This window comes from Tachypleus tridentatus, chromosome 5, assembly GCF_004210375.1.
Source record: "Tachypleus tridentatus isolate NWPU-2018 chromosome 5, ASM421037v1, whole genome shotgun sequence".
NCBI lineage: Eukaryota > Metazoa > Arthropoda > Merostomata > Xiphosura > Limulidae > Tachypleus > Tachypleus tridentatus.
This window is the reverse complement of record NC_134829.1, coordinates 55,061,980-55,087,870: the sequence shown is the minus strand read 5'-3', so window position 1 is coordinate 55,087,870 and position 25,891 is coordinate 55,061,980. Positions and strand designations below refer to the sequence as shown.

The following is a 25,891-nucleotide window of genomic DNA, read 5'->3' as shown; positions in this document are numbered from 1 at the left end:
AATGCATCGATAGACGAAATGTTTTCAACCGAATTCGGTTTGCCATTTTTGCGAAAACTGATTACACAAGACAAATTCAAAAAAATGTGCTCAAAAATCAGATTTGACATCCACTCTCAAAGAAATAGAGAAATCAAAGATGCCGCCATCTCTGGAGTCTGGAATTTTTTCATTGAGAATTGCAAAAACAGTTACAACCCAAGCGAATACCTGACAGTGGATGAACAACTATGTAACTTCAAAGGAAGAGTTGGCTTCAGAACATACATTCCGACAAAGCCAGGCAAATACGGAATAAATATTTGGTGCCTAACAGATACAAAGACAAGTTACCTTCTCAACGCTCAAATTTATACTGGAAAGGTTGGAAATACGACAGAAACAAATCAAGGAGAAAGAATAGTCAGAGAACTGAGTCAGCTATTTCTTGGAAAAGGAAGGACAATAACGACAGATAATTTCTTCACAACAATGACACATGCCAAATACCTACGAACAAAAAAGAACAGGACTTGTTGGAACCATACGGAAATCAAGAACCTTCCTGCCTCCTGAAATAAATGCAAAATCTAGAGAGTTATCACCAAAGTTTTTCTACCATGACGACATCACTCTTCTCAGGCACTCAGACAAACCAGGAAAATATGTACTACTACTGAGTTCTCAGCATCAGTCTGGTGAAGTAGAAGAGAATGGAAAGCCCGAAATCGTCAATCTTTACAATGCAACGAAGGCAGGTGTCGACACTCTCGATCAACTGGTGAGATATTATACAACAAAGAGGCGATCAAAACGCTGGTCAGTCTGCATATTCTATAACATTCTAGATCTTGCTGCGTACAATGCTTTCGTTCTATACTCGACAAAACATCCAGAATTTCTTCGTCAACATAAATCAAGAGCCAGAAGAGAATTTATACGGCAATTGGTGCTTGAAATCAAAGAAATTTACTGCAAAGATAATGACAAAACAACCTCATGTGAACCGCCTGCAAAGAGGGCAAAAAGAGGACGATGCCATTTGTGCGGCAGATCAAAAGATAGACAGTCGAAAATTGTTTGCTCAAATTGTAAAAAAAAATGTTTGTCAGAGCCATTCTAAAGTTGTTTGTAATGAATGTTGCTAAATCACTGTGTTTCTATTGGAAAAATATATGGGGCCTGATAGGCCCCAAAATCACTTTAGTGGATGTAAATATTTTTTTCGTAGGAGTGTTAAACATTCTTAAAATTAATTATCTTTATTGAAATTCTTTTACAGTAAGTTGTTTCTTTCGTTTTTTTTAAGCTTGTCAGACGTTTAGCTCTTTCCTTTACTAGTTCATGTGAAATCGCAAGAAGCGACTTGAAATCCAGTAAAATTTATATGTGGATTTATTTAGTTTAAATTTGAATCCAGATAAAACTGAAATGCAATGACGTCACTCCGTATTTGTGATATACATGCTATGTGGCGTCATATGGTGAAACTATCAAATTAGGGTAATAATATTGTGAGTTGATGTCGTTAGTCTGTATTTTGAGTGAAAGGGAATAAAACTTTAGCAGGTAAAATTGTCTTTATATAATCAGTATGTAATATAATTGTTTATCTATCTAAAAAGCTTATTCTTCCTATACAAAGTTAGGATGGACTTGTGACTCGTTAATTTTCGACATGTTTCGTAAGAACATTAATCATGTGATTTATTAAGCTTCTAAATAATTATTTGAGATTAGTGTCAGACTATTTTGAATTTTATTCAGGAATATAAGTTAGAAACTATAGCAAAATTATTATATGAAGATAAGTAACTTTTGTGACTGCTAGTAATATAAAACATGTAGAAGAGTATATCACGCAAATGAGCTTTATCGATATTTGTGATTATTATAATTGTTATTCGTATTTGAAATTATGTTTTTATCTCTCAGAAGGAGTAGTGGAAATTTATTAATGAAACATTTGATTTTTCTTCTAAATATTTATTTAATATCTTAAAAAATTCCCACCTCAAATTGTTCCTGTATTGCCCAAAATTGCAAAATTACATTTGAAATTGAGGTATTTGTCATAATTTAAAAGTATTATCCAGTGCTTTTCATTAATAGTTCTTGTGTACATTATTTTCACAGAAGTAGAAAGCTCCTGGTGCTAAAAATACTAACTGTACTTGAGAGGATAAATGTTTAACTGATTCTGAGTATGCATGATTGATTTAATCTGTGTAATTACTTTAGGTTTATAATGCTTCATATTGTATAATTATGTTGAGAATGCAGTTCTTTTAATGAATAACCTATTTGTTAGTGGAAATTATTCTTTCAGTGAACCAAAATTTTCAGCACTTACAGAAATAGAAGAGCTTATTGTAGTTTTATAAACTGTTCTGGATAAGAATTTTCTTCTATCCATACACAATATTTTTCAAAATACAATAAAATCCAATAACAAAAGTAATATCTTAAAGCCTGCTGGTGTAAATAACTTAATAGTAATTAGATTAACAGTGATGAAACAAAATGGTCTAAGATCAGCTACATTGGAAAACCTTGCAAAATATATAACACACTGAACAAAGAAATCAACCAAATGGCCATCTACTGTAAAAACAACTTGGGAAAAAGGTTGTGTAATGATAAATAATCAAAAAGTGGTGTTTACCAAGTGATGTATCAAAACTGTAGTAATGTATACATAAGTAAAACAGGACATCCCACAGGAACTCAAATTAATGAACATTTTAGAAGCTGGAAATTAAGGAAAATGAATTCAACCTTTTGTATTCCACCTTATTGAAGCTAAACACCAGTTTGAATAGAAAAAAAAAGCATATTTGTACATATATATATATAAAAGGTAAAAACTTAAATAGTCTAGGAATTTTAGACATAAACAAAAGTATAGAAACAACTCAAAACAAAGTCTCAAATGACCAAACCTCACTTGTCTCAAGGTGAATGTCAAGGCTACATCTAGTTCTGTGATTAAACACATATAAACCTATTTACTAATAATTTGACTGCACTTGATGTTTCCTTTACTGGCAAAGCTGTGGTTATTAATAAATGACTTATTTGTAAAACCTACAATTGTCTTTGTTTTTTTCCTCAGTTCTTTAATTATGGAGTTTCACCAAGTACCGAATGTTTTGAGTATTAGTTGTATAACTACTAGTTTTTGATGATGTCCGGTTATGTGAGCTAAACAAGTCAAGTAATTCTTAATATTTTATTAATATTTCACTTATTTTTCTTTTCAAGAAATATTTTCTGCAAGTCTTGAGTAAAAAAAAGACACGTGAAGAAATTCAATCAATAATGTCTTTGTCGTCCATGGAAAGTATCCTTGAAACTGGTTTTAGTTTTCAAGTTCTGATGATGAAGTTAAACATACATTACTCATTCAGGATAGGAGAAAATATATATTAATTGTAAATAAAAAAGATGTAGTTATCTGATTTTAAGGAAATATGATATATTTATAGATCATTTATAGATTTTGGCAGAGTATCTAACATAAACTACCGTGAAATATCCACTTACAAAGTGTGATCAAAGAGTTCTAAGACTTTACTTTTATTCCGAAGAATAATGTACATACATCAGTATTGTATGCTGTATCATTCAAAGTAATCTCCCCCAACTCATACACACTTGTTCCAACGTTCCTGACATTTTGGGAGGCAATGCTGGAAGTCTTCAACTGTTATGTGACTAAGTTTTGTTTTCACCTTATTACAAATGGTTGGAATGTTCATTAAATATCTTTTATTTTAGCTTGATTTTCGGTAATAGAAAAAAAAATCGCATGGGGTAAGATCGTGAGAATACGGGGGGGGGCGTCACAGGAATGTTTTTTTTCCCGAAAATTCTTGAACAGACACTACAGTGTGTGAAGGCCCATTGTCATAATGAATAAACCAATGACCATTCTCCCACAGCTCTCGGCAGTTTCTTCTAACATACTCCCTCAAGTTTTGGTCATCTGTCAACAGCCTTGGAACAAATTATGCTGACATTCGACACATGCAGAGTTTTTCAATTAAAATTGGCTGACATGATGCAAAAGAAATGTCCAGTTCATCAGCAATTTCATAGATAGTTAACTATCGATCACTTCAATATTTTTTCTTTCACCTCGGCATCCGTTTCATAAGTGGATGAAAGAATGTGGGTCATCTTTGACCGATTCCCAGCCATCTTGGAAGCATTTTATCCACTGATAAATGACATCCTTACCTAAGCAATCATGTTCTTAACATTTTGAGAATTTCTGTTTTCCTTTACCAATTTTCACACAAACCTTGATGCAAACATGTTACTCTTCTTTTCTGTCCATTTTTATTATGACAGGAGCAAAAGATATGTCTGTCTTTAAACACAGGTATAAGGTCTGAAGAAGTGGCTTGTTCTTCGGGTAGATCACTGCCTCTGTACTGGTACCTGTAACAGAAGAAATCTTACAACTTTTTGATCAGACCTCTTATATGATGTCACATTTATTTTCATCTCCTTTACATTGAATATAATTAAACACAACAGAACTTGGTGTATGATTATAATAAACAATTGTATGAATGTAATTTACTTATTTTGCAGGAAAAAAAGAGGTTTTTATGACATTTTCCTGAAGCATTTTATATATCAAGCAACTTTCATGTCTATTAGAATAATTGTAAAACCTCTACCCTTATGTTACTTGATTTTTTAAAAAGATCTATAGTATTCAAAACAGTATGTCCTGCAGTTTGTAACTAATTGTCTCCAACCAGCCAATATATCGGAGAGTTGATTTTCCTACTTGGATGAGCTGACCGTGTATCAGTTTATAGGTCTTGTTCCATTTTAATTTGTTTTATTTAATATAAAACTAAAACTACTTCTGTTAATGAAACATCTTCAACGTGAGTGACAGTTTGATAGAAGAAAGATGTGTTATGCTAATGTTTTGAATCCCTATTTTGAAACAAAGAAAGTGACCAGCTTCACTTCTGAGAAAGCTAGGAAGCTATTTGAGAAACTTCTGAACAAAGAAAGTGACCAGCTTCACTTCTGAGAAAGCTAGGAAGCTATTTGAGAAACTTCTGAGCAAAGAAAATGACCAGCTTCACTTCTGAGAAAGCTAGGAAGCTATTTGAGAAACTTCTGAGCAAAGAAAATGACTTTGCTCCCAATTATTTGTGATGATTTTGCAAGGAAGAAATCTGGCATGGATAGATCTAGTGAAAGAGAGAGAGAGAGAGAGAGCTCTGTGGAAGACCCTTCAGATGTGAGTGCAGGCGGAGGCAAAAAGAAGACCAGTACGTGGAAAATGAAAGAAGAGTCTGGATCTACACCTCACAAGAGGAGAGGGACAGATGTGGAAAGAGATTTTTGGGTATAATGAAGATGAAGTAACATGAAGACCAGTTGAAGAGAGACTGATGTGAACTTTTCATTCCTTATCACGCAACAAAATATAAAGCTGGAATTGGATGAAACCCATTCACAACTGGATTTCTACAAAGTCTGGAATTGGATGAAACCCATTCACAACTGGATTTCTACAAAGATTTTTGTGAAAAAGATTTTTGAGAAAAACATTCTTCCAACAAAATTATCATCTGTTGCCTCATGGATGCCATTTACCTCTTATGAATGGTTAAAGTTTAGTTTTGATTGCTGTGAATTTTGACCCAAGATCAGATAGTATTTGTACACTACTTGACATCTCCATGCATCAGGTGTTGCTAAGGACATATTTGAGATAATCTACTACAGCAAACTTCATACTTGTGAACCAGATGCTGAAAACAAAGAAACAATTGAGCTATTTGTGGAAAACTTGCTTGAAAAGTTCTGAGCTGTCATCTACTCTTTTGAAAACTTATGTTGACGAGATGGTTATCAAGTGGAAAGGTAGATTCAAACACAAGCAATTCAGTGCAAGCAAGTTCCAGATATATCGCATCAAGACTGTTAAGCTTTGCAATTCTGCAACAGACTGTGTTGTTGATTTAGAAATTTATTTTAGAAAGGACACAGCAATACGATCCTGACCTCAACCCCGGCTGTAGTCATGTTGTCTTTCAGGTTTTTTGACACTCTTCTTAAGTCTCTCTATAGCAACTCTTGTAGATTATTTGCACAGCTTCAGTTACACTGGCATGTACAACATCAACTGTGTTGGCTTTGCAGCAGAAATGGAAAGTCAGAAACTTGATCATCAGGAGGTGATGTGGTTTTTGGACTTGGGAAAGAAAATACTGTTTGTTGGTAGGAAGGACAAAAAGGTAAAAAAGCCTTGTGTATTGATATCAACCAAAACTGAAGTGCAAACTATTCAAAAGGAGCAAGAATAAGTACCACTATAAAGCAGAAAGTTATGGATGACTGCAATATATCAGTGAATGTATGTAACCACATGGACAAATCGTAGGATATTATAGTATGCACAACTGCAAAATCCAGAAGTGGTGGAAGAAAATATACCACTGGATTATTAAAGTAACCCCATGACTTTTATGGTTTATGGCAATCAAATGGGTCAAAGAAAGCGAGTCTGCAAGCTTTCAAATAAAATCTCATTGATGGCCTCACAAATATAGCTGTAGAGGTGACAGACACCCAAACACATCATAAGCTGTCCATCAGAGGATTCAAAACATAAGACAGGGGTGAAGTGAATAGTGTGGTTTGAATCAGACATCTTGTGGTATGTCAAGGAAAGGATTGAGACAGTGCACAGTGCAGTGGTCCTGGAAAACAGTGTCATTCCAGTTGTGTTTGCACAGGATGCATGGACAAACCACATCTGTGTTCAGAGAAGTGCTTCTTTACAAGTTAGCACATGATCTATGTAGTACATAGACAATATATGTTTATAAAACACTATCCCTGACTTTATTTATTTATTACTTCCCTTTGGCATAATGCCTACTGATGTACTGTTCTTCAATAAAATTTACGTAACTGATGGTTTCAAGGACAATTATGGATATACGTGCTAACAGTCCTCATCTACCTGCCTTTCTCGAACTTTTCCAGAAGATATTCACCATGGAATAAGTGCTAGGACTTGGTATATTATGGTTGTAGGAATATTTCTTCACCTTGTTTATACCCTTCATAATAAAAAATTTATTTATCTTTCACAAAACCTTCATATTTTTAGAAGAATATGATCTACACCCATTTCGCTTTACCATAATATATAACATTATAAATAGATATTGATAGCTAAACTTGCCTAGATGGCTTTGAAAAAGAAACTTCTTCCAATACGCTTTCTTGTGTCTATTTTTGCTCTGTCAAAAGTGTGTATTTGCTCCAGAGATAAGTTAAAAGGCTGCTGGCAATCACATCTTAGAAGAGGGGGAGGGTCATGTTAATGTTTCAAATAACAAGAGCAGTGACCTCTGGTGAAACATTGCAGAGACACTAAAGCCAAATGTATTTTTTGTACAAAACTAAAATGTTGTAAGTAGTATACTGTATAGCAGTACTGTAGTGTTTTTTGATACCAGAATGGCGTAGTCATTCCAAAACTTTTGTTTCTTAATTGTATGTCTACATAATGTCATTCCAAAACTTTTGTTTCTTAATTGTATGTCTACATAATGTCATTCCAAAACTTTTGTTTCTTAATTGTATGTCTACATAATGTCATTCCAAAACTTTTGTTTCTTAATTGTATGTCTACATAATGTCATTCCAAAACTTTTGTTTCTTAATTGTATGTCTACATAATGTCATTCCAAAACTTTTGTTTCTTAATTGTATGTCTACATAATGTCATTCCAAAACTTTTGTTTCTTAATTGTATGTCTACATAATGTCATTCCAAAACTTTTGTTTCTTAATTGTATGTCTACATAATGTCATTCCAAAACTTTTGTTTCTTAATTGTATGTCTACATAATGTCATTCCAAAACTTTTGTTTCTTAATTGTATGTCTACATAATGTCATTCCAAAACTTTTGTTTCTTAATTGTATGCGTCTACATAATGTCATTCCAAAACTTTTGTTTCTTAATTGTATGTCTACATAATGTCATTCCAAAACTTTTGTTTCTTAATTGTATGTCTACATAATGTCATTCCAAAACTTTTGTTTCTTAATTGTACGTCTACATAATGTCATTCCAAAACTTTTGTTTCTTAATTGTATGTCTACATAATGTCATTCCAAAACTTTTGTTTCTTAATTGTACGTCTACATAATGTCATTCCAAAACTTTTGTTTCTTAATTGTATGTCTACATAATGTCATTCCAAAACTTTTGTTTCTTAATTGTATGTCTACATAATGTCATTCCAAAACTTTTGTTTCTTAATTGTATGTCTACATAATGTCATTCCAAAACTTTTGTTTCTTAATTGTATGTCTACATAATGTCATTCCAAAACTTTTGTTTCTTAATTGTATGTCTACATAATGTCATTCCAAAACTTTTGTTTCTTAATTGTATGTCTACATAATGTCATTCCAAAACTTTTGTTTCTTAATTGTATGTCTACATAATGTCATTCCAAAACTTTTGTTTCTTAATTGTATGCCTACATAATGTCATTCCAAAACTTTTGTTTCTTAATTGTATGTCTACATAATGTCATTCCAAAACTTTTGTTTCTTAATTGTATGTCTACATAATGTCATTCCAAAACTTTTGTTTCTTAATTGTATGTCTACATAATGTCATTCCAAAACTTTTGTTTCTTAATTGTATGTCTACATAATGTCATTCCAAAACTTTTGTTTCTTAATTGTATGTCTACATAATGTCATTCCAAAACTTTTGTTTCTTAATTGTATGTCTACATAATGTCATTCCAAAACTTTTGTTTCTTAATTGTATGTCTACATAATGTCATTCCAAAACTTTTGTTTCTTAATTGTATGTCTACATAATGTCATTCCAAAACTTTTGTTTCTTAATTGTATGTCTACATAATGTCATTCCAAAACTTTTGTTTCTTAATTGTATGTCTACATAATGTCATTCCAAAACTTTTGTTTCTTAATTGTATGTCTATTTGTACTTATTGCCCCTTCTCAACCAGTGTTATTGTCTGTTCTTTACATACAGATATTTTTCTAGGTTACTTTTGATAAATGTAGAAGATTACAAGCAATAACCACGAACAGCAGATCACTAATATATGTTCTTTTTATTATTATTATTATTATCAGGAATTACTGATGAACTTTAGAAAAAGATTGCTCTAGCATAGTGGAGTGTAGCAAATTCCACAAAATATTTTGTTTTATCTTTTTAACATTATGGAAAATGTTGGTGATTAGAAAAAGTAAAATTTGATTAAAGCACCCCTGAATAAATTTATTATATCAAGTAATTATTTTTACTGTATTTTCAAGATAGTGCATACTGGAATAAAAGTAAACTATTTAATATTTTTACAACAGTTTGTAATGAAAAAGGTGGGACTGTAATAAATTGGATTCTTATTATGTTCTTGGACAATATGAAGTTTTAATGTTTAAAAAATCAAGTTTCAATGTTACTGAATATTTGTGATCAATTTAAGTCAGATTTGTTTTGTATATCTCCTTAATATTTGTTTTTGTAAACAGAAAACCTGTTTAATTTAAAATTTGCTGCCAAAGAATTGGTAAGAAATTCTAAAAAATCTGAAAAAGAAGAAAAAACAGAGAAGTTAAAACTGAAAAGGGTAAGTCTCCACAAGGGTTAATATATACCACACTTGAGAACATGGAAGTGTTATAATTGTGACAGTCAAATCCTACTGCTTATTCAGTCAAGAGTTGGCAGTGGAAGTGTCTGTTTTAATAAGAGAAGATATGATCAGTATATTTGATGTTTGGTATTGCATGGAAAATATTGAAACTGACCAGAATGATGTGTTAAATGTCTTAGTCTTATTTCTATAGTGTGAAAGGTTATAGTTTGATAGAAGTTCTAGAAACTCCCACAGGAAAATATGAGATCGTAAACAAAATCAACATGGCCTTACAAAAAGGAAATTTTGGATTTGTCGTGTTTAGATTTTCAGAAACTTGATGATGTACCATCTAGACGTTCAGCTAAGAGAGTCACATAACATAGTTGTATTGAAGGGTGACTCGGTGAGAGAAATCAAAATGTTATTAATGGAGCCTAGATAGACTGTACATTTATAATTAATTAATGGTGTGTAGTAAGTAGGTTCAAATTCACATAATTGGGTCACATGTTTAACAAATAGGAACCAACTCAGTTACATAGCTGATGTAAAGGTTCTTGGCATACTGAAAGATACACCACTGAAACCAATAAGATAAGAGTCCATTTTTAGTAATAAAATTAATAGAATTTTAAATTTATTTACAGACATATTGATTACCACAGACATTGATTATAAGTCTAAAGAATTTCATTGAATAAAGTTCAAGTTGTTTACTTCTGAAATTGGTCATTAAAGAATTCAAGGATCCACTGGTTGTTTACCTCTGAGATTTGTCTTTAAAGAATTAAGTTACCTCCCCACGTTGGTCCAGTGGCAAGTCTATAAAGATTCACAATGCTAAAATCAGGGGCTCGATTCCCCCCTGGTGGCAGATATCCCGATGTAGCTTTGCTATAAGAAAACACACACAGACATTTTTCTAAAAATATTTCATTGATTCATGTAACTTGTAAAAGATATAATGAAGATCTTTTAAAAGAAATTTAGGAGTGCTGAAAAACTTAAAACTACAAAAAATGAGAATGTGTGTAAATTGTTTAAATGCACATGTACAGTATGCTTTAGTTCTGAGAATGTGTGTAAATTGTTTAAATGCACATGTACAGTATGCTTTAGTTCTGAGAATGTGTGTAAATTGTTTAAATGCACATGTACAGTATGCTTTAGTTCTGAGAATGTGTGTAAATTGTTTAAATGCACGTGTACAGTATGCTTTAGTTCTGAGAATGTGTGTAAATTGTTTAAATGCACATGTACAGTATGCTTTAGTTCTGAGAATGTGTGTAAATTGTTTAAAAGCACGTGTACAGTATGCTTTGGTTCTGAGAATGTGTAAATTGTTTAGCGTGTACAGTGTGGTTCTGAGAATGTGTGTAAATTGTTTAAAACGCAACAGTATGCTTTGGTTCTGAGAATGTGTGTTTGTTTAAATGCACGAGTACAGTATGCTTTGGTTCTGAGAATGTGTAAATTGTTTAAATGCACATGTAAATTGTGTTAAATTGTTTAAATACACGTACAGTATGCTTTGGTTCTGAGAACGTGTGTAAATTGTTTAAATGCACGTGTACAGTATGGTTTTGTTCTGAGAATGTGTGTAAATTGTTTAAATGCATGTGTACAGTATGCTTTGGTTCTGAGAATGTGTGTAAATTGTTTAAATGCATGTGTACAGTATGCTTTGGTTCTGAGAATGTGTGTAAATTGTTTAAATGCACGTGTACAGTATGCTTTGGTTCTGAGAATGTGTGTAAATTGTTTAAATGCATGTGTACAGTATGCTTTAGTTCTGAGAATGTGTGTAAATTGTTTAAATGCACGTGTACAGTATGCTTTGGTTCTGAGAATGTGTGTAAATTGTTTAAAAGCACATGTACAGTATGCTTTGGTTCTGAGAATGTGTGTAAATTGTTTAAATGCACATGTACAGTATGCTGTGGTTCTGAGAATGTGTGTAAATTGTTTAAATGCAGAATGTGTAAATTGTTTAAATGTACGTGTACAGTATGCTTTGGTTCTGAGAATGTGTGTAAATTGTTTAAATGCATGAGTACAGTATGGTTTGGTTCTGAAGTTTAAACTGATTAGTTATAACTTAAGATCTAGTAAATATCACATATTTTCACAAAAATAGTTTTTAAATCTAGAATTGACATTCAGTATTAATGTATATAAACAGTTCTAAAAGCTATAGATGAATGCTGTTAGAGTTTAAAGCTGTCTCAAAATGTAGATCTTATAGATTTCAGTAATGCTAATGTTGAACATAAAAATAAGATTTCAAATGACATAAGGTTAAAACAAATAAAAAGCTGTTTTAAGTGTGAGAAGTTTAGTGCACTTGTGTTCTTAGAAGATCCAACTTGTATCATTTATAATATCTTAGATTATCATTTAACTCAGGCTTAAGAATATTTTTTTGTTCTTATATGAAGGCTATTCAGAAGAATAATGTTGAAGGAGCTCGTATTCATGCAGAGAATGCAATCAGACAAAAGAACCAGGCTCTAAACTACTTACGCATGAGTGCAAGGATTGATGCCGTGGCTAGCCGAGTCCAAACAGCTGTAACAACCAAAAAAGTTACTCAGTCGATGGCAGGAGTGGTGAAGGCTATGGATGCAACAATGAAAAGCATGAACTTGGAAAAGGTAGAAAAGAACCCTTCCTTGTCGTGTCAACTTTCAACCTGTTCTATTTAAATAGATACTGGGCATTTTACTGATACATTTTGTTTAAACTGTGTATAAAATTAAATATTATGTTTGAGTGTGTATTATTTTTCTCTTAAAAGTGACATGTTTGTGTGGCATGAACAGTGTTATATGTGAACCCAAACATGTAGACTTGCACGAACTAGTATTTACAGATATGCATAGATCTAAAAAAAAATGTTTTGGCTGAAGAATTATTCAACATGCCCCTACAAGAAAAAGAGTATTGTTCTTAAATTGCTAGTTTGTCACAGAAGATTTTCTCTTGTGGTTGGTAAATAATTCTAGTTGTAATATTTTTTATAAGTAATAAAATTCTGTTTGTTTTTTTTAAACTGGCAGTTTGAAACTTGAATAGTATATTCGGTTTCAAAGAGAGCTATAAGAAATTAAGATATTAAACTTCATATAATAGTTTTTTAAAATACAAACAAAAATATTGTACGATAAAATGACAAAATACCACTAAAATTCTTCAGTCCATGTGCTAATTTTGTAATGTTGTTTTTAGTGTTTTGAGGTTGTTCATACAGGTGTGTACGTAGATTAAAAGTCACATTAGTTTACATCAAAACTTTACTTTTAACTTTCTCATAACAGCGACCTTTATTATGTGGTGTGAACTAGCACTAAAATCATGCTATTTTACACCAAAATGTTTCTTGTTTGTCATAACTATGGCCTCTATTAGGTGATGTCGATTATTATTTAACTTATTATTATTTTAAATATTCTGGTTTAATAAGATGGTTTTATTTGTTTCTTAACAAGTAATTTGGTTTTGTTTGAATGAATTCAGCCAATGTGGAGAACAATAACTCGTTTACATTTTGAAACTTAATTTTTTTTTCTAATTAGAGCATACTAAAGAAAAGTTGTTTTATATATTTCTGGAATTTAACATATTTCAGTTACAACTAACATATTTACAGGATTTATAAAGCAAAATAAAAGTGTAGAATGTATTGTTTTTGTACAAATTAACCTGTCATTAATTTTTGTTCTTTACAACTACAGATGTCAGCGTTAATGGACAAGTTTGAGAAACAGTTTGAAGACTTAGACGTCCAGTCTTCTTACATGGAAAACAGTATGAGTTCCACTACAACAGTTACTGTACCACAGAACGAAGTCGAAGGACTTATGCAGCAAGTGGCTGATGAAGCTGGGTGAGACATCTAACAAAACCATTTATCTAAATAATTATTGTTATTTAGTTGACCATGAAACTGAAATATTATTTCCTTGTAGCTTACTCTCTAAGACCAGATTCAGGTTTATATTATATGGTATCTGTAAAAAACAAACACAAAAAAATTAGAATTATATTGTGCATATCACTGAAATTATATTAATGCTTTTCAAAGTTTGAACATCTAAATTTCATAACATTAGATAACAAATATATTTTAATAATTCTTCTTAAGTTACTTTCAACCATCACATGTATTGGTTTAAAGTCAAAACCTCTCTCTTTCAAGTCTGACTTGAATTATACCTCTTAAAGTTTGACTCAAAACCTACATTTTAACCCTCAGTTCATGGGTGGATAAAAGTGTTTACAAAATGTAATGTAACTGTTTTATTATAAATTTATTTCAATAAATTTGGTATTCAAATGTGGTTAATGAACCGAATTTTAATATTTTAATTTCCGAAGGAAATATTTAAACACATGGCTCAACATTTCTGTATCACATGACTTTTATCACTATGAATCTCACAACATTTATCACTATGAATCTCACACGACATTTATCACTATGAATCTCACACGACATTTATCACTATGAATCTCACAAGACATTTATCACTATGAATCACACACGAAATTTATCACTATGAATCACACACGAAATTTATCACTATGAATCTCACACGACATTTATCACTGTGAATCTCACAAGACATTTATCACTATGAATCACACACGACATTTATCACTGTGAATCACACACGAAATTTATCACTATGAATCTCACACGAAATTTATCACTATGAATCTCACACGAAATTTATCACTATGAATCTCACACGACATTTATCACTGTGAATCACACACGACATTTATCACTGTGAATCACACACGACATTTATCACTATGAATCACACACAACATTTATCACTGTGAATCACACACGACATTTATCACTGAATCACACACGACATTTATCACTATGAATCTCACACGACATTTATCACTGAATGAATCACACACGACATTTATCACTGTGAATCACACACGACATTTATCACTATGAATCACACACGAAATTTATCACTATGAATCTCACGACATTTATCACTATGAATCTCACGACATTTATCACTATGAATCACACACGACATTTATCACTATGAATCACACACAACATTTATCACTATGAATCACACACGACATTTATCACTATGAATCACACACGACATTTATCACTGTGAATCACACACGAAATTTATTCACTGTGAATCACACATTTTAAGCTGTCTTTCCACCCCAGTTGAATATCTGAATTGTATTGCACATTACCAACTAATATTGTAGGTAATGCTTACATTATAACATTCAGTCATTTTACATATATATATATAAAGTTCAAACCAACTTTCTTTGTCTTTCAAAAAGTTTCAGTGATTCTCTCTGACATTTGCTATTATATTGGTTATAACCAATAGAAAGAAAAGATTATAATTTACTGACTTGTAAGTAATGCTGGTTCACTTTCATACAAGTTTTTGAACTATCTTGTGTACAGGTTGAAAGTTTTTATTGCCAAGTTCAACTCGACCAGCTGAGGAAGTTATTTTAAAACATGTATGGCTTAGTTAGAAAGCCGGTTAAATTATAATAGTTATTGAGAATCATTTGCTGAGTGTATGTTATTATTTTGTGTTTAAATTGAATATTTCAAATAACGAATCAATGTCGTAAAAAATTGGGGTTAACTTTTATCAGCACTTAATGTCTTTGACTAAACAAAATGCATGTGATTACTAAAGTTCTTGTTTTTCACACGCTTATATTTTACTTCTTGTTATAGAATAAATAATATGTAGAAATTACAAAGTTACTCAGTTACATAAAAAATATAACCTCAAAAAATTAGTTAAAAAATTCTCCACCAGATATTTACACGAGTAGCTCGTGTTTACGTAATTCAGTTTGAAAAATTTAACTATGTGTTTGCCAGTTGATTTCTAGCATGGTACATAAGTTTAATAGATAGATAGACACTATCAAAGAACATTTGTATAAACTATTATGAGCCTGAAACTGTTTAGGAAAAACAGTTTTAATATTTTGTTGCATTCCATAGTCATTCTAGAAAAATAAAAACATAATTTAGATGTATTTCTTTTTATTTGATGGTCACAAGGTCAATCAAATGGACTGCATGTGTGTAGTGTTAAGGTAAAGATAATAACAGATCAGATGTAAAGTTTTAATTATAAAAAACTTAATATTCATTTAGAAAGATTCTAAAGGCTATGCAAATGAAATTTGAAAACTGTAAGATGGAAAAAAAATTTTTTTAATTATCCATATGAAAGTAACTTTAAACTCTGATATTTTAATTTAGACTCTGACTTTGTAAATTCACAGACAAATCTCTATTAAAAATACTTGACTAAAAAATTAGATTATTTTTGTACAAAAGACTTGCATTTAATAAGATCTTGTCAAGTCTTGTAAACTACACTAAAAGTTTTTTCCCCAAAAGGGAACTAAATGCCCCTTGGAAAGGTTGTCTGTTTTTACCATGTTAGTATATTGTCTGTCAGTCAGTAGACACTAAAACATCACATAAGAGAGGTTAATGTTACAATTTGTACTGTTGTGATATCATTAAAATGTGAGTATGTCATGAATCATGAGAAGCAGTATGCACTCTGTGGGCTAAACACAGCATGACATGTGAATCTCAAAAGCAAGAAATAAACATTTTTTACTCTTCGTCTTCAGACTTGGGTACTTTTAAAACAGAAAACTGTGTTTATAGTTTCATGGTAACCTGGCCATTGCAAGGTTGATCAGAACAATAAAGCCTGAATAGAGAGGGTTAAAATCTGAATAAAAAAACTTCTCTTTCACCAAATATCCAAACATTGTGTACACATACACATATATACTTATATTTTATTATGAACAATGTTTACCACTTCATTCTCTTATTGCTAGAGAGCATTTCAAATTCAAAGTATAATGATTTTCTTTGAAGTTATTTGTAATTGAGTAGGTAGCATATTAAACATTGTGATCAGATGAAAGTCTTTTTATCACATAGGTCATGGTGTTGTAACTTTGCTCTATTTCAGTAAATTGTATAAAGTTAAAAAACTTCAAATTCTTCATTAGAAATAAACACACATTAAATTCTTGTGTGGTACTAAGTTAGTGTTACAGAAATTGTCCATATTTTAACTCTATTAAGCTTTGATGTTTCAAGAATACAGCAGCCACAGTTAAGCCTACACTATGAAATAAAAACTCTTTAACTACAAGATTTTGCCAGTAACAAGATGTCACCTGATAATACAAGTTACTGTGTTTCTTATTTCAATTAGCAAAAAATTCAGAGACACTTTGATTTCAGAAATACTTAAATAAAAGTTATAAAGATTTTTTTTGCAATAAACTTGTTTAAACAAATAACTAAAGTTATTTGATAATAAATTTGTTAGTTCACAGGGAAAAATCCATAATACTTGTAAATGTTTTATGTGCTAACTCTGGAAAGAAAATACTGACATTTTGCAGACTGAAAGTGTAAACATTGATACAAGAAAACTGTAAAGTTAACTACAATAAGAAACAACTTGTGTAAATAGAATCTGTTGTTCTGAGTTTTTAAATATTTTGATGAAATCTTTGTTGTGTATATTATAAAATTAAGCCTTTCAGAAATCTTTGTTATGTATATTATAAAATTAAGCCTTTCACAAATCTTTGTTATGTATATTATAAAATTAAGCCTTTCAGAAATCTTTATTATGTATATTGTAAAGTTAAGCCTTTCAGAAGTCTTTGTTACATAATTTTTAAATATATTTCCTACAGGCTGGAATTAAATATGGAACTACCACAGGGAGAGTTAGGATCAGTTGGAACAAGTACAGCTGTGTCTACAGAACAGGTGAGACTCTTAAAGATTCCTTGATATGACTATCAAATTTGTTTGTTTTAATTTCATGCAAAACTACACTTTTATATACATTTTTATTATTACTTGCATTTATTTTAACTTTGGTCTGTTACATCAGTATTATGTAGACCTCTGTTTATAAAACACATTTATTTGTAGCAACAAATTAAATTTAAACATCAGTAAATATTATTAATGTGTAGACATAGTAAAACAAAGTTACTATTATATCAGGTTTTCAGCATGTCCCTTCTGTCATTACTTGGATTAATTTTAAAGTCACAGTTTCCTTTTTTTTCAGTTTTTTACATTGAATAAACTTTTAAGTTAGTAAATGTAGTTGGTTTATTGTGTTGGTTTAAAATCACTACAGACATTTAGATATGACTTGTACACGCACATCCAAGTGAAATTTTTAATTCAAAGTAACTAAAATATTTTAATGAAACTCTGAAATGGCCAAACCTTTATCATTAGTTTTAATTAATGTCCAAGGCATCAGATAACACAAATGTTGTTTTTAGCACTCCTACGAAAAGACGTTTCTAGTCCTGATTTCTCCAAGCCCATTCCTCTTGCTAGATAGTAGATAGGGACAGTGGGAATCTCGTTAATCCGTTCATTAATGGATTTAAATCACAATTTCATTTAAATACAAAATTATTAGCCTAATATTAATAACCTTTCAAGTTGCTCTTGGACCTATGAGGCCCCACTTTTCGTAGGAGTGTTAATAGACAGCATGTTATCAGTGTACTATTAAGATCTTTACATATGTAAGTCTGATTTATTCTGTGTTAAATATTGAGGAGTACAGAATGTTTCCCGTCCAAGGCTGGTGGTGACAAGTAGACAGGTATAACTTGTGCAAGTAATAAGTAGACTGGTATAACTTGTGCAAGTATTGATTATTCAGGAGTTGCAGTCTACACTTATGTGGAAGGTGATCCCATGTAAAGTCTTGTACAAACATACTGGTTTATAACAGATTAAAGTAGCTAAACTGGACATGCCCACATCAGTTTAAGTATTCCCAGTATCTTTCTGATTTAAACAACAGTCATATTGTAACTACCTTTCTAAAAATTGCTTGATAGGCTTACATAGAAATTTGATTGTGAAGTATCCAGTCTTTAATGAGAGTACAAAAAAGTTTCATACACATTATTAGCAGTTGAAAAAATATTCTGTGTGCGTATGATGTGAATGAATTAATATCGGATTTGTATCCATTCTCTTGGATGTATTTTCTGCTTCCCCTTATAAAGTATCAGTTATTAAATGGTGGAAGAAGAGAGAGTGTTCATGTTAAAATGTGTGAGCCTGTAGGAGAGACTGGCCATTTATAGGCTTTGTTTAAGGTAGATGTAGTCAACGTAGTAAGTTGTATTTTGAATACAAATTCACAAAATTCAGGACTGCAAAATGTGTTGTTTTTTTTTTTTTACATAGATTTACAACCAGGGACATGCTCGCTAGATATATACCAGCTCTGGACAGTCCATGGCATTATGAAACAAATGTGTCAGATTAATTTTTAATTGTGCTGAAAGTTAATTGTAACATATTTTCCAAGCCCCTACTTCCTTCCTCATTATTTATTCTCATCTGTTTGGTATGATTAACCAATAAGCTGTAACAACTTCCTGTGAAAGAAAATGTTAATGTTAGACCATGCATTTTGACAAGTTTTCTCCAGGTCCTCCACTGTATGCTGATATTTCTTAAAAGCACAAAAGTTTATAATGGTTGCATCATCTTAGTGTTTACAAATATATTACTGTGGTTCTAGGTTCTTTGGACCTTGACAAGTATATTGCTGTGGCTCTAGGTTCTTTGGACCATAACAAGTATATTGTTATGTTTCTAGGTTCTTTGGGTCTCAACAAGTATATTGTTGTGGTTTCTGGTTCCTTGGATCTTAACAGTATACTGCTGTGGTTTTAGGTTTTTTGGATCTTGACAAGTATACTACTGTAATTCTAGGTTCTTCAGACTTTGACAAGTATATTACTGTGGTTCCAGGTTCTTCAGACTTTTTTCCATGAAAAGATTTGTTGATTTAATCGTTTGACTATAAGTTTGTTAGCTTCTAGTTTTTGAACTTTTTAAATATCAAATCTTTGTTTATTTATACCAGAAGTTGTTCTCAGATTCATTGCAACAATTTTTTTTTTCAAAGATATAACATTCCTCACCATTGCCTTAACCAGAAGGATGAGAAATTTGCTCTAGAATGGTTTATGATGTAGATGTTGGAACCTTTTGTTGTCCAATGCTCTTCCAGTTCTTCTGCTTGTAAGGAGATATCTGTTGCTTCCTTCTTTGAAATGTAACATTTTTTGGTTATGTATAATCTGTCTTGGTGCTTGAGTCATTTTTTAGTGTATCTATCTATACATTAGTTTACCTGTGGCAGCAGTGGTGCATTGAATGGTTAGAAATTCTCCATGAACCAGATGTAAAAGATGCCAAACTTGTTATTAACAATGTCACAGAACATACTTGTGTAACCATGCTACTGAACACAATTAGTCCCTATAAAGTGTGACTGAATCTCTGTTTTAACCATTCCTCAAATTCCTGTTCCATGAAGCATATGTTATTGAAATATTGAAGTTGTGAGTAGGGTGTTTAGTGTATCTTCATATGTAAAACAGGTGAGTCTCTGGTAGACCATTAGTTGGCTGTCAAGAACTGGAAGGTGAGATTTTTCTTATCAGTCTGTTGTAAGACAATTAGTTGGTCTCTAATAGACTAAAGGGTGAGATTTTCTAACAATTATGTAGGCAAGACCCTTAGTTGGTCTTTTAAAGAGCTAAAGGATGAGATTTTTCTTATGTATCTGTTAGTATCTCCATTTGTTTGTCTCTAAAAGTCTGAAGGATGAGATTTCATTATCAGTCCATAGATAAGACTATCAGTTGGTCTCTTGAAAATCTGAAGGGTGAGATTTTTTACAACAGATGTCATTGACTAGTACTGTATTTGTAAGAGAGGTTCATAAAATTCCTAATTGCAAAAGGTTTTATGTTTGTTATTTACATCTAGAAACCAGCACTGTAGGACTCAAGATCAGCCTTAGGAGGAATCATTCTCAATGTTTCACAGGTTTTGAAAATGAAACCAGCTAAATTTAAAAGTTTTAACAGTATTATACCAGTCACCTACCTGGTCTTTTTAAGTGCTAAGCATATCACATGAGGCACACTGTATCCCCAAAAACGTTTTACTTAAAGTAAAAAACCCTTTGGTAGTTGTTGGTACACCTTTGAAGTGGTGTTTATATTGCCTCACTTATTATTGTTTATATCATCAACTACCATAGTTTCTGTACCCCAATCCCCATTTATAGTGTGCTATTCAAAACTAACTGCTACCATACATTGCATTGCACAGAGGCATACTGCAAGTCTGTATGAACTTCATCTGGTGTATGTGTTTATGCCATACGTTGGTGATTATTCCTGTTATTTAACGTATCAAGTAGATCTGTTGGGAACTTTAGTTTCAAACATTATAAAGAATGTACTGACACCAATAATGGTTTTAGTTTTATTTGTTGACCTCTTTTATTGATTCGTTAAATTGTTTTGTTTTTCTTCATAGGAGGAGATGCTAAAACAAAGACTGTGGGGTAAAAGATTTGTAGTTAAAATATTAATAAAATTTGTATGCATGTGATTTCTTGTTTTATTTTTCATTATGTAATATACTAGGAGGTCATGGTTGAGGAGTTTGAGGCCTCAACTACAACACTAATAGAGACCTACCACTTGGATATGTCAGTCAATCATACAGTTATACTTTCCTTTCCGTCTTCAATTCATTCTTGTGCTGTATACCGGTTTTGAGACTATAATATTTGAAGTTTAATAACCACATTATATACACCACATAGCCAAAAGTGTGTGGACACCCCTTATAATTAGTGGGTTTGGCTATTTAAGCCACACACATTGCTAACAGGTGCATAAAAATCAAGTATACAGCCATGCAATTTCCACAGATAAACATTGACAATTGAATGGGTCGTACTGAAGAGCTCAGTGACTTTCAACGTGGCACTGTCATAGGTGCCACCTTTCCAACAAGTAAGTTCATCAAATTTTTGCCCTGCTAGAGCTGCACCAGTCAACTGTAAGGGCTGTTATTGTGAAGTGGAAACTTTTAGGAGTAACAACAGCTCAGCCATGAAGTTGTAGGCCCACAAGCTCACAGAATAGGACCACTGAGTGCTGAAGCACGTAAAATTCATCTGTCCACAACTGCAACACTTGCTACCGAGTTCCAAACTGCCTCTGGAAACAATGTTAGCACACAAACTGTTCATTTGAAGCTTCATGAAATAGGTTTCCATGGCCAAGCAGCTGCACACAAGCCTAAGATCACCATGCAGAATGCCAAGCGTCAGCTGGAGTGATGTGAAGCACACTGCCATTGGACTCTGGAGCAGTAGAAATACGTTCTCTGGAGTGATGAATCACTCTTTGCTAACTGGCAGTCTGATGGACGACTCTGTGTTTGGCAGATGCCAGTAGAACACTACCTGCCTGAATGCATAGTGCCAACTGTACAGGTTTGTGGAGGTGGAATAATGGTCTGGGGCTGTTTTTCATGGTTTGGACTAGGCTCTTTAGTTCCAGTGAAAGGAAATTTTAATACTACAGCATACAATGCCATTGTAGAGAATTGTGTGCTTCTAACTTTGTAACTGCAGTTTGGGAAAGCCCCTTTTTTGTTTCAGTATGACAATGCTCCCATGCACAAAGCAAAGTCCATAAAGACATGGTTTGCCAAGGATGGTGTGGAATAACTTGGCTGGCCTGCACAGAGCCCTGACCTCAACCCCATCAAACACCTGTGGGATAAATTGGAATGCCAACTATGAGCCAGACGTTCTCACCCAACATCAGTGCCAGACCTCACTAATGCTCTTGTGGCTGAATAGGAGTGTATCCCCACAGCCATGTTCCAAAATCTAATGAAAAGCCTTCCCAGAAGAGTGAAGGCTGTCATAGCAGCAAAGGGTGGACCAACTGCATATTAATACCCATGGTTTTGGAATGAAATGTTCAACAAGCACGTGTATGTGATGGTTAGGTGTTTACATGCTTTTGGCCACGTAGTGTATCTGTACAAGTTTCAAGGCTATAACATTTTAAGTTTAATAACCACATTATATCTTTGTTAACAAGCACAAGTAGTAAACAGTTATTTCCCATGGATAAGTAATGTAGAAACTTTGAGGAAAAGGTTATTGTAACACATAGGTATAGCTTATTACTGATGTAGAAAATGACATGTTAAAGAACCATTCCAACTATCAGAACTCTAAGTACATTAAAAGTAAACTTTACTTGTTCAGGGCAAAGTTGTTTTTGATAGGTTAAAGTATACCACAGTGTGTTCAGAAGAGACAGCAAGAAATTAGTAGGTTTCTATTTTTGAATAATGATGACGATTTGTCACCAGACAGTTTGGCAGGTAGAGGGATTCACCGAGTGATTGTTTATTTCTATCTTCACATTACTTAACGTTATCTTCATTTGACTTTTTTTTTATCGTCTCTTCTTCAGGATGAACTTACTCAACGATTAGCAAAGCTCCGTCAAAGCTAGGATTGAAGTGTGACAAGAGGAGGGGTGCATGCTCTATAAGAAATAATATTCTCTGTCATCCAATATTACACAATAATTAAAAACTAAATAAATTTTAAATATACTAATTTTACATGAAGTTGCTGTAAGAAACAAAACTTTGCATATTTAAGATGTATAAAATCAAAACCAGAACTTTTGTGTGAGGTATATCTGTGTATAAAATTACCTTATAGTTGATAGGTCAGTGTAGAGTATTTTCAATATGTATTATTTTTTTTGTGTTGTCATCATTAAAATTTTTATATCAAATACATAAACTTTTGTTGTTGTAATATTTTGCAATTAAAACCAATGCAGTATTATGGACAATAAATATTTGCATTTTGTGTCTGTTTCAGGACTAAAATGTATAAAAACTAGCTTTAGAAATCATGTTTAAGGATATAAAAGTGGTGTATACAAATAATTTATTGTAATATGTAATCTTAAAGGATAATATAAACACCTTTCTTAAGTGGTAAGACTTAAGAAGGAGATCAAGTGATTAACAAGGACGTTTAAAGAAGCTACTCTATATTATTAACGACAAGTTTACTTAAAGACGTTTCTTGTTGATGGAGTAAGCTTACTCAGTTCAGTTTTTTTCATCTTTAAAATAAAAGGAGTAGAAACTAAAATGTATTATTTGTTGATGTTTTAAATAACTAATAAAAGTTATCTTTAACTTTGTCAGAAATGAAATCTTTGAGAGTTGAATTAATTGATGTTAACTGCTAATCAGAGCAGGCTGAGCACAAAATGAATTTGAAAATGAACTTGTTAATCACATAGCTAATTAAATATACATTTATATAGATAAAGAGTAGAATAAATGTTTCGTCAGTTGGGTACTTTCACTATGAACAATATTTTCAGATGGAATCCGAATTATATTATTTTGCAAGGCCTGGTCATATTAAGAGACAAGCGGTTAGCCCTAAAAACAGATATTAAGCTGTGTAAAAGTCTTTATAATAATAATAAACAATAAACCTAAATAATGGCATCTGACATAAGAGGTAAAGCAATCAATCTCATGAATGAAAGTAACAATAAATATTACCTAGGAAACACAAAAACTAGCTACAGATTTCAAGTACTGGCTTGAAAACAATCATAAAACAATAAAAACCCTATAACCCAAGTTCTTTCAAAAGGTGGACTTCAGTTTGTCCATGAAGAACAGGTGTCCACCATTTCAAAGTACTTGGGTTTTTATTGTTTTATATTAAAACTTCTTCAATTTGCATGTTTTTCTTGCATGTTAAAAAGTATCACAATACCATTGTGGAATAATTTCAGTCCATTATGTACTGTTTAAACTGTATTAATCTTGTATTTGATAGTTGTAAGCATATATGTCTTTGCATTGGCTACAAGGCATCATCAGAGGTAAGCACTGTTGCAGAGCATTTGTTATTTCTGTAGAATATAAATGCTTCAAACTGAATTGTGAAAACATTATATAACTATCTTTTCTTTTTAACTAATTACATTCTGAAGGTTTCTCATCAGAGTTTGTTTGTTGTTTTGTTTTTTTCTGTTAAGCATTTATATTCTCCGAACAGACATTTAGATTTTAACAAAAACTCTATTTTCGTCAAAAATTAGAAATCATTTCCTGTAATGTTATCTGTACAAAATACCTCACATTATAGGTTTGATATTCTTAAAGTTACACCTTGTAAACATTAATTAAGACTGTTATCATTTTTTTTTTCTGAGTTGCTTGAAGCAATAGATCATGTAATACTACAGGCAAGTGATAATTAATTCAATATAATTTAGGGTTTGTTACACTTGAATACAAACCAAGTTAATGTAATTTCATGTCATGGCAATAAAAGTTAAGATCAGTAAGTTTTCTCCTGGGGTGGGGGATTATTTATTTCTTGTCAATGCAGAATTATTGTGTAACTGAGAATTTGAACATATTATAAAGAGTAGAATAAGCTGTTAACTTATTCATTGGTCTTAAATTAATTATTTAGTTAATTTAAATAAATTACTAATCGTTATTGTCAGAAAATTGTAAATAGATGTTTACTAAAATGAACTTTCACATAAGTTTTTTGTCAATATACAGTGTTAAACATGTATTAAATACATAATTTAAAAAGTTACCAATCTGTTATTGAATATACAAGTTTCTGTCACCATATCGTGTATATTTGTAATATATTATTAAATATACAAGCCCCTAATACCATATCGTGTATACTTGTAATTTGATGTAGAATATACAACTCCCTGTTACCATATCGTATATATTTCTTGATAACTACAGTTTTAAAACAGAAACAATTCTGACTTACAGCTTGACTGAAACAACTTTTGTAAACTTGTGTCACTATAGGACAGCAGCCAATATTCGTTTCTTTAATTCAGTGAGGTCAATTAGTTTGTGTAAAATACTGCTTTATTATAAACATCCTTCAGTAAAATTGATATGTAACACTAACGACAGACATATACTCAATAGTTTCATTTGTTGTGTTCTGAATGATTTGCAAATAAATAAATAAAAATAGTTTTTTATAATCCTTCCTATTAGATTCAAACATTTTTCATCTGACATGTTTTTGTCAAAATCCACCATACATATCATGATGAAGAGTAAAGCCAAGGTTGTTCGTGACTTGTCCCTCACAGGACCATGTACCTTTAACCACTGAAATAAATAACTTTTAACAATGTTGGTCTTTGATACTACAGGTAGTTAAA

General features: G+C 31.8%; 1 protein-coding gene across 2 annotated transcripts; it reads left to right on the top strand.

Moving 5' to 3' along the window:
- The first annotated feature begins 1,393 nt into the window (after positions 1-1,393).
- Chmp1 (charged multivesicular body protein 1) lies at positions 1,394-25,376 on the top strand. Of its 2 annotated transcripts, none has more exons than XM_076502623.1 (7): positions 1,394-1,548; positions 3,244-3,322; positions 9,558-9,655; positions 12,106-12,321; positions 13,402-13,553; positions 17,441-17,516; positions 23,105-25,376. In XM_076502623.1, exons 2-7 carry the CDS (start codon positions 3,301-3,303, stop codon positions 23,144-23,146), a joined length of 606 nt encoding a protein of 201 aa, XP_076358738.1. In that variant the 5' UTR covers positions 1,394-1,548; positions 3,244-3,300; the 3' UTR covers positions 23,147-25,376. The 2 variants fall into 2 exon arrangements, with proteins under 2 accessions (XP_076358738.1, XP_076358739.1); XM_076502624.1 differs by having other exon boundaries at positions 1,475-1,493.
- Positions 25,377-25,891: the final 515 nt, after the last annotated feature.

Coding starts and splice junctions, on each gene's coding strand:
- Chmp1 (XM_076502623.1), top strand. CDS start 3,301: ATGTCTTTGTCGTCCATGGAAA. Junction 12,322..13,401: donor AAAGCATGAACTTGGAAAAG/GTAGAAAAGAAC, acceptor TTACAACTACAG/ATGTCAGCGTTAATGGACAA. Junction 17,517..23,104: donor CAGCTGTGTCTACAGAACAG/GTGAGACTCTTA, acceptor TCTCTTCTTCAG/GATGAACTTACTCAACGATT.